The following is an 18267-nucleotide window of genomic DNA, read 5'->3' as shown; positions in this document are numbered from 1 at the left end:
CACTGTCTTGCCCAACCTGCAACTTTGGTCCGTGAGAAGCATCTATAAATTTAATAAAATTATTCCTTTCGGGTGTACTCTTAATGCATGCATGTACACCCACACATACCACTGCTTCTTCTCTGGCCTACATTGGGACATCTTTTTTCGTATTTTAAAATCTTTTTGATGTTGAGTTGGAGGATGTGTGTTGGATGGTGCCTGGCAGTCTGTACATTATGTATGCATGCCTTGATTTTCTTGTTCATGGATTTTTATTTAGTGGCTGCTAAGATGCATAGTTCTTGCTAGATAAAATCAGATGTTTGGATATCATGGCTATTTAATTTTGCCTTGTGGAAAACTATAGTGATAATTAATGGCTAGGTTTTCATCAAGCTTATGCAAATCTTTTTCCAGTGATTGCAGAGTTTTAGAAACCAAATAATTACTTGCTGAACGTTTAATCCTGTCAACTACAAACACCTGATCCTGGTTCAGGGAAAATAGTTCAGCATATGCTTAACATTGATTCTTAGAAGTACTCATGGTTTTAGCTGTAGTTTCTAAATTAGTCACTTAAGTCAGAAGAGGAATGTGGGACCACTGGGGAGGAAAACAGTTCGGCTTGCTGGCTTTGTGCTCTCTCTAAATGGATGCAGCCAGTGGTTGCTGAGCCTTCTGTCCTACCTTCCTCCTAGGCAAAGCAGCTGGGTACTGAACAACTCTGTCCTTCAGATTTGAGCTTTTCCTTGAGTCTGTGGGACTGTGTTTTTTTTGGAAAGCATCTACAGGGGCAGTAGGACGATAATTGCAAAAGTGGTTTGTATCACGCTCGTTTAGCATTGGTAGCAAAATTGCTGCTTCTTTTTGGACAAAAGGAGCCAGAGTACTGCTTCCATCTCTACTCTGAAAAGTCCCAGCTGGGATTTGGATATCTGTAGACTTCTGATGGCCGATCCTTCCAAAATGATCTTGCAAGACTTAGGCAAAGTGGCTGAAAAAGTGTTACCAAAGCACAGGACCTCCGAGACCTGTAGGCAAGCCCATGCTAGTTTTCATGGTGCTGTATGGGAGATACAGAGGAGCCAGTTGCAGAAGAAAAGGATTGTCCTGGTACAGACATGGAGGAAATAGCTGGTGCTTGTTGGCAGAGCACACGTGAAGAGATGCCATGGCTGGGTGGGGTGACAGCTTGGCGTTGCTGCTGCTGACTGCACTGACTCAGCCTCGTACCCTGCACTCAGCTGCATGCCAGCAAGTAATTCCTGCCATCGGTGACAAGCTGCATCTGATATTCTTAGCACACTTATAAAAATGTCATTTTGTCATACATGGCTGCACACTTGCTGCTGCCTTAAGTTTCTGCAGCTCTTTTGGGTGGTCTCTTCAGGGCAACCATAGTAAGTGGCATTTTTTGATCCTCATTTGTTTGTAGAAGCGTAAGTCCAATCCCCATCACTCCCTCTCCAAAGTTGGTTTAGTGCCAGGGAAACAAAGCGTGTTGCCAAGTGTAATGATAATTTGGCCAAAGACTGTTGTGGCAACTGCTTAATGAATACAGTCATTTATTATTCCTCATCCTTCTCACTGTGTATTTTATCTCCCTGTTGTTGTTATGGGCTTGGCTGATGCTTTTCTTTTTCCCCTTCTGTTACTTGTGGGAGCAAAGGATGGTGAGTGGCTTTCTGTCACCAAGCCAGGAGTGAAGGACTAGTAACCTTTCATGAACTAGCCTGGTGCACGTGTGTGTGCACAGTGGTTCTGTGAAAATCGTTTGGCCGTTTGCCTAATTTCTCCTCTGACAAAAGCTACAGATCTTCTTTAGCAATTCCTCCAGAATAGCCCAGCATAAAGTTAATTATCTGTATAGATTTATTGCTGTTACTCCTTTGGAGGGGAGAAGGAAAAAAAAAAATGGAAAATTGTGACCATTTTCAGATGCATTTAATAATCTGTGTTCTATGTAGATTATGCACAAAAACATCCTCTCTGTTTAAACCTTAACATCACCGTGATTAGTGCAAAGTTGTAATTTACATTGGCAAGTATTTACAGCCAGGACTGCAATAACTTAATTAAAAACCAGTGCAATAACTGGTGTGTCCCCAGGTTCTGCTTGATGTCAAGCTCTGTCTGCTTGGATCCCAAGTTGCCAAAGGTTTACATTGTCCCTGCTGAAACCTCAGGAATCAAACGAGGGAGATTCGCTGCTCTGCTACGTTACTGGCATTGCTGTAGCTGTTCTGGTATGAAATTGTGCTCATAGCTCTATGGGGAAGGAGGCTGGCTGCCTTTTTCATTACTAATTTTGGAGAAGGAAGCTGGCTGCCTTTTTCCTCACTGATTTAAATGCTCCATCACTTTTGCAGTTTCTCACCCCTTAATGAGAATGAACACATGGAGTATGTTTCTTGTTGCAGATACACAGACATGAATAGGACAAAGCATCTCTCTGGACGCTCCTGTTGCTCACCCTTTGAAAGGGTTGCTTGTTTGCTGCTTCACACTGGGCACAGCCAGCAGCAGGAGGTTTGTTAAGTGATGAGAGAAGGGTATTAATAGTCCCTATCCATCTGAGCAGACACTTCAATTGCCTGCTTTTTCTGTGTGTTTTTTTTCCTGTAGTGTACTACTTGAGCTTCCACAGCTAATGGGAATTCTTTGGAAAGCAGAAATTCACAAAGCTTTGGGGAGTGCAAGTGCTTGTCTGGTGCCAACTTTGCAAAATCACGTGAGCTCTGGACTAATAAACAGTAATTTGTTTGTGGTAAGGGAGGCTTGTGACAGGTCAAACCATGACCTAATGATGCTACAGGCTTAGGAATAATTATAGTAGTGACTCATAGGGACAGGCTTTGATTCATAATGCTCCTCGACTACGCTGCCTTGTAAAAGGCTGTACAAGTTACAAGGCGAATGCAGTGGGCTCCTGTTACAAAAGAAGTTCTTGTTCTCCAAAAGCTAAACCAGCAAAAAGGTGCAATGTATGTTACAATCTTAAAAAAAATACTTTTTCCCCATTAGGACTAACTTTGATGAATTATTAAGTAAAAAAAGCAGCACGCTTCCCCCATTTTGGCCTTTTGATATCAGTGATGTGTTGGAGGAAGCATTGGTAGCTGCTCTTGGAAGAGGGATGTTCATAGAAGGGCCATCTCCACTCTGTGTAGTCGTTTATTAAGTGGCTGTCGTGTTTCAACTTCTATGAAAGCCTGCTGGAAGTGTGTGATTTCTTTTGCTTTCACTATCAAAGCTTCAGAATGAAAAGCAAACCCCTTCATCTGGTTTTAACAGCGCTTATCTGAGGAGCCTCTGATACTTCCACGTCCAATAACCACTCTTCCTTGTTGAAATACACTGTGGGAATAGTCAGCTGACTGCTTAATTGCCTGTAGCTGGTTAGAGCACAATTTAACCCTAAGGCTGAGGCTGGCGAAATAGCTGCTCTTGCTGCTGATTAGTGCCCTGATCTTAATTTGAAGCTTCCAAGCAACTGAAGAGTGGATGGGAATGAGTAGTGATGATGATGGTTTGCCTGATCCTGGACACAGCTCATCACTGTGCTGGTGAGGAGGGATCTGGCATCCTTTAGAGTGTCTGGGTGTCGCTCTTGCTCTGCCAAAAGCTGCAGGAGGAAATCCCTCTTTTCACATGTGTAATGTGAACCCCTCAAAACTCATGTGCAGTCTCAGAGGCAGGAGAAACGGCAGCACCTGGGCCAAACTTGCCCTCTCAAACTGCAGGGCTGCAGGCATGGTGTTTGTAATCTTGTTTCAATAAATGTGTAAGCTGGAGATTGCATGTTTGGGAGATACTCTGGCATGATGCAATGTGATGGTAGCTGTTTCCTTAGCAAAACAACGTTATCTGATCACCCTTAATGGTGGTTCCCCTTTGCCCAATCTGGGTCAAGTGAAAGTGAGAGAGACAGGTCTTGAGCTTATGTTGCCCCTAAGCCTTATGAAAATAGGCCTAAAAGACAGAGACTTTTAATATGCTCTCAACCTTTAGGAGGCATTAAAGCATCCCAGTAGGGTGCAGTGGGAACTCGGTGATTCTCCTCCCTGCAGAGCTCTTGGGTTTCATTTCATTTAAGCTAATAATTTTGGATGCTGCAATATTCCAAGTGTGAGCTTTTCTTCCTAAACTTGATTTCTTCTTTTTATAATTTTCCAAGGATGTGATAACTTTTGCTTTGTTTTCCCAGGTGCTCAGATAAGCTGCTTTGCACCTGGTTCTTTCTCCTGGCGACAAGCTGCGTACGTGGATGCCTATTGCTGGGCAGCTGTGCAGCAGAAGCAACCATCCCAGAACAACTTAGAAAACATCCCTCTGTGGCTGCATAAAGTATGTACAGATCTCTTTTTCCTGGAAAAAATTGTCTCCTCATAGAAACCTGCCTTTGCCTCACTTTTCTTGCTCCTCTGCTTTGCTCTAGTTCTTGGCTTTGAGTTGAATCTCTATTTTTAGAGAGAATGTTTTCTGTCCTTTACTTCCAAAGAGGGTAGTGCTCGAGGAGGTATTTTCTGCTTTTAAATAAAGGATCTGTCATGTTATAATAACAAATACCACCAGTTATCTGACAAAAGAGTGAGATCAATTCATCAGTGGTGTCAACAGGTTTAACCTCTGTCTTCAGTCTGCTCTTCTGAGCTTCTGGAAGCCCTTGCAAACCATGAGCTGGCTTTCACTGGTCTTGGTAAAGCAACATCGTACTCAATGCACAGCAAGAGACTTATTTTATGGATAAAAAGTATGGTGGATACTAACGTACTTAACCTGGTTCAAAGCAGTTAGCTGAGCTTTAGCGGGAGTTACAGATTGAGTAAATGCCATGCCAAGGCCTGGAGCTGACATGGCACAAGAGGCAGCTTTGCCCTGCTTGGGCAGTGCTGATGTCCAAGTAAGAAATGCTGTTGGAGGTCTGCAGATTTGGATGTTGTTTGCTGCCTTGCCCAGCACTTTTATTACTTGCTCCAGCAAATACCCGCCCTGGCACCTGGGAGCAAAGGAAAACCTGGTGTCAGAGGGAGCTCATCAGCTGTATTTCTGTCTTGTTTCTGTTGTGTTCTGCACCTCAGCTTTTATTATCCAGTCAGCTCTTGGTATCTCCTTTGAAAGAATGCTCAGGGCTGTCTCTGATCTGTTTGCTGACTCAAATCACTAACCATAAAGATTTACTACTGCCTTCTTCAGTTCGCTCCACTCAGAACCTTGACCCGATGACCTCCCATTTCATCAATATTAAAGCCATACTTGTTGGTTTGTAGACTAAACTCTTCTTTGCTCAGTTAGTGCTCCACTTCACTTCAGCAAGACCTTCTACACAGCCCAGGCAAAGCTGCTGGAACATCTTGCAATGGAGGCAGCTTGCGTGGGTGGAAAATCGCCTGGAAATCTGGATATGTTGCTGCCTCTTGCTCTTGAGAGAATGATTTCCTGTTACTTGATTTCTTTATGTCAGATTTTATGCCGTAGTCACCTGCTGGTTGCTGTAAGTCTCCTCATTTGCCAGCTATGACTAATAGCTTAAGTAGTCATACTTTTATGATGCAACTGCTATTAATTTGCTGACTAGTGTTATCTCAGGAATTGATGCAGAGCCCTTCTTCCCTCAGTTCCTCCATGGTAGCTTAATGGAATGTGGTGTTTCCTTGTAAATACCCTGCAGACTGGCTGCAGGACATACGTCTGAACAGCTGAGTCAGAGGCTGTAGCTCTGCTACAGCTCTTCTGAGTGCCTTGTCTTAACTTCCAAAATCCATACTTAGACACCTCCCCTTCTGAGCCGGGCATTGGGAGCTGCAGATACTGTTTGGAGGCCAGTATTAATTAATATCCTTCTACTGGTTGTTCATCAGCTTCCATGTTTTTCAGCTGACCGGGGGGAGCCGTGTTACGGCTATTAACACAGACCTTTGATTCCCACTGTGGTATCTGAAGGTGTTTGGCTGTTGTTTGCATCCAAGGCCAGTGGCTGCCATGGGGGCAGGTTGCTTCTGCAGGAAAATGGTGCTTGGCTTCTCTCCCCAGCCTTGTGCTGAAAGGTTCATAAAAACTCATTGCTCTGCAGATTTTGGCTAGATGACTGTTTTAAAAATGGGCAGAGCAAAGCCTTTGTGGGAGCACAGTGATGTTAATGAGAAAAAGAAGCCATCCTAAACTCAGGTGAGAGGAGACTTGACTCCGCAGTTCAAGGACAGGGATGCACATAGAGGGACAGCAGGGATCATTAGGCTGAATTTTTCTTAAGACAACACTTAAAGCTTTTTTTTTTCATGGGCAACGGTGCTTTTATTTGCAAAGCTTCTTGGGCTTTTTCTAATACTCTGACTCCTAACTAAAAATTTAGAAAATTGGTTCTGCTTTGCCTCAAACCATAACACTCATTTAGCATCTCACTATATTGGCGTGCTGGAAGGCTCCATAAAAAGCACCTAAGGAGGTATTCAATTACAGTTTTGGGGAAATGAGGTTGTAGGCTCCAACTTCTGATTGAAATGGATAGATTTCCTTATGATGTACTGCCTGTGCTCTGTCAGGAGTGCTGTCAAAGGTTTGTGTTCTAGGACAGTGCTTAACATTGTAGAGAGAGGAAATAGGACCGTGTAGCTTGTTGGTGAAGAAGCCAACTTGCAGCAACTTAGCCTGCTTTTGTTCTAGACATCTAGTTGCTCTGAAAGATTATCAAAAACAGGTTGCATTACAGGAAAAGTGAAACCTTCCTGTTCCTCTCCTGTTTCAGAGTACAAATTTGCACCAGGCTTTTTGATCAGTGAAACATATGTTTCAGTTTTGAGCAATCCCTAAAACTTGGGTGCTGTTACCTGCTGTCCTTTCTGCTCTGGGAGATCTCTACCAACTCTTGAATTTATCAGTTTGGAACCTCATTTTGGAGTGTAGAGGCATAGCGTACTGACACTCTCTGGGTTTCTGGATGTCCCAGTGGTGTGTGCACTCCCAGAGGGTACCCAGGGACTTTCTCCTTGGAGAACAGGAGTTCTGAAATTTCCAGTGATCTTGGAATAACTCTTCACATTGGATAACCCTTAGCAGAAATAAAAATGAGTTGTGTCCTCATGGACTCAAATGAACAGTTCAAGAAAGAAAGTGTCTGCAGATAGATAAATGGGAAGAAGAGACTATGGTATGTTCTGCCTATATTTTTACTGTTATATTAAGGTTTCTTCCTCTTTGTCAGTGAAAAAGCTGACAAAATGTTTATATGGTTGAGTCCTCTGACTCAGGTTTGTTAACCTCAGGTTTGTAATTGATGAAACTTAGTCTCATCAGGCTTCATTCTTCTGTTTTCTCTGATTTCTTGTGGTGCTTTTCATTCAGGCTGAATTGTTTTCTGAAAATGAGTTTTAAAGAGAGATATGTAATGAGAGAGTCTGTACAGATAGTTTGCTTTTTGTCTCTAAAGACGAGTGACAACTTCTTTTGGTAAAGCATAGCTGGATCCAAAAATGGAATAGAAAAAAGCTTTTGGCCACTGCTAGTGGGCAGTCCTTGCAGTGCAGTGGAGAGGGAAGCTGCCCTGCGAAGCCTTTTTAATCCATAGTACACAGAGAGGATTATGCAAACATATGCAGGAGAACAGCGAGCATGATCTTACTGGCTCTTGTTAGCCACCAGCCCTGGGAGCAACGAAGCAAGTGGAGGGGCAGCTGGGCACTGAGTGATGATCTCCCTGCATCCCTGGAATCTGGATTGTTAGGATGGAGGTGGCTATAATCAAAAGACTTCTAGGGATTTACTTTTTTTTTTAACTACTCTATTTTCTAGTCTGTCATTAATTGGGCAGAATCAAGGAAGAGGATAAAGGTATACAAATTAGAGGTAAAGTAAGTAGATGGTTCTTCAGAAGAAGGGGATTCATACCAGTGTGGAATGCAGGCAAACAGTCCATCTGACTGACAGCAGAAAGAAGAGATGTTCACACGTGGCACAGTCAGGTGAGGTCAGATGTCTGCCTCGAATCTCTGTAGAAGTGCAGAACAGGCGCTGCAGGAACTGCTCAAAGCATTGCATGCAGAGAGTGGGTCTGAAGGCTTTGTATGCATGAAGTGAAATTTACCTCCATGGAACTACTCACTTTTTGTAACAAAAGTAAAATTTACCAGGGACCTGTGAGCTGTTCTTTGAATTGCTTGCCTGTAAATACTCCAAAGAAACCTCTGAGGTTCTTCATTGTGTTGTTAATATGATTATAATTGTGACTGTTATCTGGTTCTGGTTCCTCTCTGTTTGTACAGCTTTTTAGATGACTGAGGACTCCTCACGTTTCACCTGTACAGCCCCACCCAAATGGATTAAGGACTGTCAGAGCAAGGAAACCTGAACACAGACGCATTTATAAACCGTTCTTTGAGACTGTAGTGTTCGAGCTACTTCAGTCACTTTAGTCTTACTTATTGAAACGGCAGTTATACAGTTTTTAAGCTGTATCAGAACAGAAAGTAACAGATTGGGTAAAAAGGTCATGTATGGTTTGAGGTTCACTTTCAGGTCTGGAGGCAGGATAGCATCTCAGCCAGAATGATGAGTCATTTATAGCTCACATTCCTGCCCTGAACACCAGTGAAACATCTCCCGTTGACAAACAAGAATAAGATTGTATGGGGAGGAAGCTTAACACCTTTGCTTCTGGAGACATTGTTGCTGTCACTAGCCTGTTGAGGGCTGGTACCTTTGCTTAGCCTCTTCCCAGTGGCAAAGTAGAAATTAAGAACTGAAGAAGCAGATGCTTCACCGCAATCTTATATTTTAATGATGAATATTTTCATCTCAAGTGAGTGAAGGCACTTCCAGTGCTTCCTTCTTTGTTGAGTACTGTATCCGGATGAGTTTTTTTGCAGCTGTAATTCAGACCTGTGTGGTTTAACAGGTTTGTGCTATTGTACTTAAAGTTAGTGTTTAACCATTGCTGGGTATGGTGGATGTCAGAATGCTTGCAGTCACTTTAATAGTGTTGTCCCAGAGGAAATAAGGACTGAAGATGCAGTAAAGTAAGAAACCTTGTTTTTGAAATGCCACTATATTTGTTTTCATCATCTGCCAGCTATCTTTATCCAGAACTTGGCAAGTTTTCTGCAGATGAGGCCCTTGAAAATGCCTTTTGGGTCACACCACCCTTGGTAGCTATATTTTCTTTGGGTGATAAAAGCATATTTGAGCTTATGAAGAAGTATTTTAAATGCTCTTTTAACTTATTTGCTGTGTATTTACTACACATTGAAGCTAGGGATGTTATATGATAGGCTGTTTTGTATTTTAGTGTGATTTTTCCTTTTACCTTCAGGGCAGTGTGATGCTAATGCGTCTTTGACAGAGTTTCATTATTCTAATGTTTTATGGGCTTATGCAAACAGATTACTCAAACACCTCTATACCCGTGCATACATTCTGGTCTAACAAATTAGCTTAAACAGACTGATATCTTCAAAGCTTATTTCCCTGCTCTCCCAATAAAAGATGAAAAACATCATGTCTTGAGATTATTACAAGTTCGTTTTGATATTTGTAGTTCTAGCACTATATGTGCAATTGTCAGTGTGCAGTGAGAACTTAAAGGTAGTGAAGATGGTTCATGTCATTCTGAACATTTATCTGATTGTAGATTGTAGATGTTCACAAATTCTGGTAAGGCAGAGGTTTTTTGGGAAATACACATTCAGTTTGTGCAGATAATCTTCATGACAGGAGCAAATGTGGGCACTTGGAGGTATTTAAAAGATGTATCAATGAAGTGCTTAGGGATATGATTTAGTAGTGGACAGCTACAGTTGGACTTGATGATCTCAAAGGTCTTTTCAAACCTAGGGATTCTATGAAATAGACTTCAAAAGAGTTCTGTGTTAAATAGATATGAGATTTCCAGAGTTTAGACTGTATTCATGCAGGTTATTTTTCTTCTCCATTCATAGCAGCTAGTACTGATTTAAAATTATTCAACGTAGTTATGGTCAGTGGTGTAAGAAAAGAGCACACATCTGTGAAGTGTAAGCATTTTAGTGGGCATAAATTATTTGCTTTGTTGATAACCTTTGTAGCTGCTTTGACAAGTGCAGAATACAAGACTGCAAACGATCTGTTGTGCTGTGACGGGGTATCAGGGTTCTGCATTGTAACACTCCTGGACACCCTGTTTCCTAAGCAGTTGCTGTTCAGAAAGATGATACTTTCTCTATTGCAGGGCTTGGTGGAGTGTTGTGCCTCAGGCTACAAAACAGCTGCTGTCAGCATTGGTCCTCTTTTCACCTTTCACTGCCCTGCAGGTTGTGTTACTCCTGGACTACAGCCATCAGATATGGAGAAGCACTAAATCTACATTTCCTGTTTCAGTTTCTTATTGCAGACCAGTGATGTCTTTAGCCTGGAGGGAGCACACACTTCTGCACACATTTCTGCTCAGATAAGGCTTTGATATCAGTGCCTCATCAGGGCTTCAGCAGTTTCTGTTGGTTTCTGATACTGACTTGTCAGAAATACCCTGCTCAGGTGTGAGATGCTCTTGGCTTTCAGGAGGAGTAAGGGTATAGCTTGTAATGCATACAGACCTCAAAGGTTTGTCAAATAAAATGAGCTGCAGCAGTACAGGATGAGGGGCAGTTGACCTCTTGGCTTCCTGGTGCTCTGCTGCCTTGGGAGCTTGCTGTCCCACCCAGTGTGCCAGCAGACTAAAGGACAAGCAAGGCATGTGAACCTGCTTCTATCATCTTTAGCTTTCAGTAGCTCAGCCATACTTAGCAGAAACATATAGGAGACTCTAGTTTGAGTCCCCGGTGCATATGCTGCTAGTTTTGTCTGTCTCATGCTGAATATTAATCATAAACCTATGCTCAGTACCTTCCAGAAACTTGGATTAGCCTACCTGAAGCTCTGCTACTCTGCTTCTGAGCGCCAAACTCCGTGGGCTTTTTCCTGTCCTTTTTTCCTTGCAGCTGAGAGGAGTTGGAGGTTCAGGGCATCCAGGTTGAAACACTGTGTTGTAGTCCTCAATGTACTTTCACTAATGAAGTTCAGAAAGAAGCATTTTGAACTATAGGATATTGTATCTATTCTAATGTGTCTGTTCTAATCTACTTTCAGAGGACCTTTCTTCCGTTAGGTACTTTTATACCATCTTATGTCCAACATTGTGAACTTGCTGTTGAAAAGCTTGATAACTCAACAGCAAGGGAAAAATTGAGTTTTCCTTTTAGGACAGTATCTTTCCCTGGCATATCGTTGACCACACAGTTCTTCAGGTCAATGACACTTTCCATTTAACTTAAGTACTACAAACTATCCAAGACTGCAGTAGCATTTAGTCATTGTGTATTCAGTGCCTTGGAAGTAAATACAGAAACCATAAAAGAAAGTTGTATGGCACATGCTTATCTGTGCAGGAATACCACAAAGTCCTTTTCTTAAAATGAGATGTCACTATGTGTGACTAAAATGTAGTCAGATGAGCTGGCTAGTCCTAGTCTGTTGCTCTGAAACCTAGGACTCGTGCCAGATGACTTTGCATTTTCACTTCCCCCTGTCGATTCAAGGCCTTAAATTTTAATGATTCAAAGCAATTTGCTGGTTATCTAAGCCTGCTGTTAAATAGAACAAGCTTATCTTTCATTTTTAAAAAAGCCAGAATCCGAGAAGGATGGAGTTGTGCATCAAGTGCTGTGGAAGGGCTGACAAATACAGGCTTTTGTTTCCAAACAAAAAGCTGGTCTAATGGTCACACTGCTGCTCTGGTTTTGAGACTATTCACAAAAGAGCTGCATAGTGTTTTCTTATGCTGCCATAAGCTACAGCTTTGGGAGTGATGAGAGCCTGGTGAGATGAAGCCCACTAAACACGTGGCAAATGTACCTTTGCCTCAGTGGTGTGGTGCTTCTAGGTGAAGAGCAATGGTGAAGGAGTCAGGGAGAGGAGGATGTGTAAGAGGAGGCGGTAGACTCTGGTTTTCATAAGACAGTGGTCTGTAATAAGGTAGAGGATATGGATGAGATTGGAGGAAGTCTGGGGCAAAGCAACAGGAATGATGCCAATGAGCTACACAAGTGTGGAATGTACCCCCAGAGTCTTTTTCTAGGTTTAAAGGAAGAGATAGGGACTGGGACAGTGGAGATTTTGGGCTGTGACTTCAGTGTATCAACTATCTTGCCTCTTGCCATGTGTCTTATAGGTCTCAGGGTAAAGAGATCTCAAGGATTCATCAGATAATATTGGTGGAATTTCCAGTTTTGAGGGTCAGAAAGGGAATTCAAAAATCCTTTGACACCTGTAAAATTTCAATGGAGTGAGTAATACAACCAAGTGATATAAACCAACCTAAGAAGCTTTGGTTACTCATTACTAAATCAGATGTTTCTTTGTTCTTTCTTTCCCTGCCTAGCACCAGGGGAACGATGCTAAGAGGTGTATGACACATAAGTGAAGTCAAACAGGCTTTGCAGCGATTTTATACAAGCTGGAGTTTGTTAAGACCCGTAGAAAAGGTGTTGCAGTAGCTTAGAGGAGCTTAGATAAGTTTAAGCTATGTTCATAGATAGATCTTTTCTATTTCTACATAATCCAGAATTCAGAGGATTGAAAGAGCCTAGACATGAAACCATAAAGCCTTGGGTAGACCAGGGCACCCAGGACTTAGACCTATGAGACCTGGTAGCATCATCCACAGTGATAAATATGAAGGGCAGATCATTGAGCTGTTGGGTGTGAGTTGACTCGATGTCTACGAAAACACATTGGATGTGCCAGAGCTTTGCATTTCAACTGGAAAAGTTACACCTGAAAAAAGGCAGATGATCTGAGATATCTGCTCTGTGCAAAGAGGAAAGAGAGGCAGTAGTGAGGGCTGAGCTCTGCACAGGTTCTGTGGGTTGCTGGAGGCTGGGGAAGGATCACGTCAAGGATGCAGCAAGTAGACCTGAGAGGTGACTGCCAGTAAGGGCATGGTTTTGAGAAAATAAGCTTGCCGAGTTTGGTCAAAAGCAGTTAGCAGTTCAAAAGGAAGAACAGCACCCACACCCAAGGGTTGTCTTGGCTGCTGGCATAGGTGGGAGCTCTGGAGGGAAGAAATTCCTGGTATATATAGACAATCCATTCCATGAGTATAGTTTAGGGGTGCAGAAGATAGTATGGATTCAGTGGAAGTACTGGGCATATTAGCAGTCCCCAGCAATTCCAGAAAATCGGAAGGAATCCCATAGATCCCTCTGGCCTGTGAGGTCAGTCCCCTGTGGTGGAGAGGAGACAGACCATATCTGTGGTATAGCAGTACAGGGTTGATGCTTGTTCCTTGCTGGTGAGGAAGAGCTACCTCTAGTGGGGTGTCCGGTATAATTACACTCAACTCTACTTTGCTAACTTAACTAGGTTTTTGAAACAATTGCGTAGCTGAGTTAGCCCATCTCTGCAGGATTTCCCTTTCAGTTTTAAGGTGAGCCTTTCTTGAAGTTTTCTTCCTCCTGGTCTTACCTACAAAGTGAAGTAGCAATTCTGGCCAAGTTTAATTATGTTGCTACTGAGAAGAAACAGCTAAAATATGGATTTTTAAGAAGGTTTGCAAAGCAAAGCTTGCCTTTAAATACACCATCTTCAGTTTTCTGTGACCTTTTCATGGCTTTGTCTTACCGTGTGTCACATTTCCAATCTGACTGCTATGTAGAGAACAGGCACATCCAGAATGAAGGTTCACATTACAGTCTCCAGCTGCTGATGCAGTTCTTCTGAGATGTCAGGTTTTATCTGCTGATATGTTGTATGCATTCCTAGTATTAATAATGACACAGGATTTCACTTTAGTGGTAGGTGATATTAGAAGTAGCTTTCCTGGATAAAATATTCAATAACATGAAGTTATTTATTTTGTGCATACAAAACTTTAATTTCTCTTGATTAATGCAAACACAAGTTAACATACTAACATTAGGTCCAGATTCTCATGTTGCTAAATATCTGCATATGGATTTGTTCCACTTGCAGTGATTAATGACTTCTGTCCAATTTTCCTCTAAAATCCTGCAGTGAATGTACATGTGTGCATGGCTGTGATATGTAGGATGCATTAAATCTGTTGAAAAATCGTTCCTCACACCTAATTTAAAATTCCTATGGAACTAATGCTGGATTTGAGTTAAGTGTGCTTGCTATCAAAAGTTGAATGTAATGAATTTGAGCAATACATTTTGTTAACTAACTGCTTGTCTAACTAGAACTTACATCACGTCTCTGTAAAAGTAAAGTTACGTATGAACATACATCTTGAATATAATGTCACAGTAGAAAATGCCATCTTTCTGGAAGGAATTAGAGACTGATTATCATGGTGAAAAACTCCTACTTGTTGATGACTGGAAGAAAGATGGAAAGAATTCAAGCTGTTGTATTTTATACTCACTTCAGGTCTTTTCCTAAGCAATGGGGCCTGTAAGGACTGACTTCTCAGCGTTGCGTTGACACCAGACCATTCTGATGTCATGCATTAGTTTCCATTTAGAAGCTATCTAAAAATATTTGAATACTCTTAAATATTTCAGCCCCCCTTAACCTCCTTTCTGGTCACTGTCTGTCGTGCCCTCTGAACAGATGTATGTGCGCCCAGGCAGATGCATCACTGTAAATGTCAAGGTCATCAGCCTCCTGACAGCTAATGGAGAGCAGGAGAGACTTTGCTGGTGTATGAAGCATTTTAGTAGCTGTGAACAGTGGTAACATGTCTAGGAGGAAGAGCTACGTGACTCTATCCTTCCAGTCAGCCTCTCTGATAGCTGCTTTCATTACCTTTGTGATTTGTTGTTCCCTTGGTTAATGCTGCCTCTCTCTATTTCAGTTCTAGCAGTGCAGTTCTGGTGAAAATGTTAGCAGGATCATGCTAACTTTATCCTGCCTTTTTTTTTTTTGGCAAAGCTCTAAGCAGGAACATTGTTACTGGAGCTGTCTGAAAAGAGATTTTGCTTCCCTGCATATCCCGAGTAACCACAAAAATGGGTTTTACTAAAAGCATTTATATAAAATTATAGGGAACTTAATAGACTTATAGGGAATGATGGTGACTGGCTGACTTATTTTATATACAGGTGGAGCCTAATATGAATTTTTTTCTCCCTTCAGTTCTTCCCATACATCCTTCTGCTCGTCGCGATCTTGCTGTATCTCCCATGTTTGTTCTGGCGCTTCACTGCAGCACCTCACCTTTCTTCAGATCTGAAATTTATTATGGAAGAACTTGATAAAGCCTATAACAGGGCAATCAAAGCTGCTAATAGTGTCCGCAGTGGAGACCACAGGGATCCTACTGACTTGGTTCCTGCTGCTAATGAGAACTTGACGCAGAGGTAAGATGCTGGGGCTTGGCTTTCTTTTGCTCTTTTCCTTAATCTTTTAACAGATGTGACACCTGCACTTGTTTAGAAATTTATTGCAAAGATTTGAGTGGTGACTTGGTGCACTTTTAATTTTTGAAGAAGAAGAAGATATCTGAAATGGTTACTGTGGACACTTGGTGCTGGAATTTATAACTTTCTTTTTTGAAGAAAAACATTTGGTGAGCTCTTCAGATTACTAATTACCTGAGATGTCCTAATTTCTTCAATTGTGGTAGGTGTTAATTAGTTTGAACCTACCACAGCATAAGAAAACAATCCTCAGTTCTTGGTGTTTGGTGGTTCTCGGTGATTTGTTCTCGGTGGTTTGTGCACTGTGAGCAAAATCTGTTACATGTCATCTCCTGTCCTTTCAGATGTAGGTCTGCAAAGCTTCCCTTTAAAGAAAAAAAATCACCAAAACCAACAAAAGCAAAAAGACTTTTCCTGATCAAATTGGTGCTCTTTTCTAACCAGGCCCAGTTTCTGCTTCATCCTAAGCCAGGGTACCTGTTTCTCTTTGCATGTGAGGGTACAAGTAATGCAATAGCAACTTAGATCCATTCTTTAAAATGTGAAGTTAGATCTTGACAAGTACAAAGCCTCCCAGTGTGCTATTACTGAAAAAGTGCCTGTGAAGTCTGCTTTTCCTCGATTTTTCCACTTTTCCTGGATTTGCCTACTATAACTGTTTTGTATTGGAAAAGAAGAATAATACATTTTTTTTTCCTGTGGGGAAAATACTTTTTTACCATTTTCCAATGTTTGAGTTCATTTGTCTCTGAAGTGGCTTTTCTGTATTAGAGTGCCAACATTCTTAGTTTATCTACTATTCTGTGGGTTTTCTATTGACTTCAATAAAACTACCCTTTATTTACCCCAAGAAGAGGGAATTCGATCTTGCATCTGTTTTAAAGTACTGAGTATCTTTGAAATTTTAGGTAGGCAAATGCTGCAGCATCTGATCTAGGTGATTTGTTTGGATTTTTTTTCCTCTCTCTTTCAGTTTGTGGGAAATATCTGAAAGCTACTTTAAATACCCAATTGTGGAGCAGTACCTGAAGACAAAGAAGAATTCCAGATGCTTAATAGTTAAATATATTGTCTGCCGTTTACTCACTCTCCTGATTATATTCATTGCATGCCTCTACCTGGGTTACTACATTAGCCTCTCCTCTTTGAGTGATGAGTTTCTTTGCACTATCAAAACTGGGATCTTAAAGAATGACACAGCTGTTCCAGAAGTGGTTCAGTGCAAGCTTATTGCTGTTGGTGTCTTCAAGGTACTCAGCTATATTAACCTGATAGTCTATCTTCTAGTGATGCCCCTGGTAGTGTATGCAATGTTTGTTCCGTGGAGATGGAATTCAGGTATTCTCAAAGTGTATGAAATCCTGCCAACATTTGATGTTCTGAAGCTCAAGTCAAAGTGTTTTGATGACTTAAGCCTTTACCTCCTCTTTCTTGAGGAAAATGTGAGTGAACTTAAATCATTTAAATGCCTCAAAGTGCTGGAGAACATTGCAGTTTCTGAGAAGTTTGATGTCATGCAACTCTTGGTAAACCTTGGTACTATTAAGACAGATACTGTAGATGGGAAGCCAGGGCCAGCCGTGTTGGAGAAGCCTGAAGAAACACCTACAGAAGAGCTGGAAAAAAATGCAACAGAGCTACAAGGTAAGGTGACCTGATCTTTCTTTAAAAAGAAAAATCAAAAAACCACCACAAAAACATCACATCCAAACCTAGTAGTGTAGAGAGATGAGGAATCCGTTAAAACAAAAATTAATTCATGCAGGATAAAGCTGATTTCATCTGGATGTGTATTCCTACCAAAACCATTTTTATATATTCTACAAGAAAATGGAGTTCCTTAGACCTTGCTATATTGTCTGCAGTATAAACTGCTGTAACTTCACGTATGTGCCAGAAGATTGCGGTGCAAGTCAGTGGCATGGGCTAAGACGCTGAAGTTGGTGGTTCTATCTGACCTCTGCTTTAGCAGTGAGAGGCTTCAGCTTTCTGAACTTGAACTCCTTAAGGCCGCCTGCACAGTAGTAGTAGAGCACTAAATGGATCTACAGTAGGTTATGTTTGAAGAAGCTCTAGTGAGAAGGCTGGTGTTTTCAGGACATTTATTTTTCAGAGGTTAGCTCAAAAGAGAAGTAACTGCTCCTTCTACTTTTCGTTCAGGCTTTGGCAGAAAACTTTGAGGAATGTGAAAAAAAAGTCTGATGCTCAGAAATGCCGCTGATGGAGGAACAGAAAATGACAGAATAAGGGAAGTAGGACTGGGGCTAGTGAACATGATCTTGTTCCTTCTAACACAGAGAGAAAGGAAAGATTTATTGTCAACTGGTTTTTGCCAGACTGTCGTGAGTTGATGTGGACTGGTGCAGCTGTTCTCTGAATATTCCACCAGTTCCCAGATGTGGTCGGTTCTAAGCAATCACTCTTAGATGAGACAGAGTCTTAGATTCTATGCTCTATAGGCTGCTGCTTCAGAAAGTCCTTTACCCATAGAAGTGATGCTGCGTTAAAACATTTAGCAGTTGACCTGAGTAGTGGAGCACAGGGCTGAGGGCAAGTTAAAGAACTGTTTGAAATGAAGGAAAATATTAAATCTAATTTCTCTTCAGAAAGCTGTGTCCTGTGCTTAGTGAAAAAAGAAGCAGCAGCACCCACAGGATAGCTGTTCTTCTGTACTTTGGTCAGGCAGTTCTGGTAGGCTGAGGTTTGGAGAAGTCAATTTATACAACAGGGGAATTCAGAATAAATGCAGAATTATTTTCAAACTAGAAGAAACACTTGTGGCAGCCAGCTCTAGTACAGCAGTTTGGAGTAATTTTTGACAGAAATAAAGTTATCCTCTTAAATGTGTCCCTTTTTGAAATGACAGCTGGGTGGATTTTAGAAGGGGAATTTAAGA

At 41.6% G+C, this 18267-nt stretch overlaps 1 protein-coding gene across 1 annotated transcript in view; it reads left to right on the top strand.

Moving 5' to 3' along the window:
* PANX1 (pannexin 1) overlaps nucleotides 1-18267 on the top strand; it is a 30386-nt gene that overhangs the window by 5357 nt on the left and 6762 nt on the right. The window contains exons 2-4 of the mRNA XM_054054914.1: nucleotides 4190-4329; nucleotides 15088-15311; nucleotides 16345-17015. Of these exons, the coding sequence (XP_053910889.1) occupies nucleotides 4190-4329; nucleotides 15088-15311; nucleotides 16345-17015 (1035 nt within the window). The remainder of the gene's footprint in view (nucleotides 1-4189; nucleotides 4330-15087; nucleotides 15312-16344; nucleotides 17016-18267) is intronic.

This window comes from Cuculus canorus, chromosome 1 (genome assembly GCF_017976375.1).
Source record: "Cuculus canorus isolate bCucCan1 chromosome 1, bCucCan1.pri, whole genome shotgun sequence".
Classification (NCBI taxonomy): domain Eukaryota; kingdom Metazoa; phylum Chordata; class Aves; order Cuculiformes; family Cuculidae; genus Cuculus; species Cuculus canorus.
Note: the sequence above shows the minus strand (reverse complement) of the source record. Positions and strands in the feature narration are given on the sequence as shown.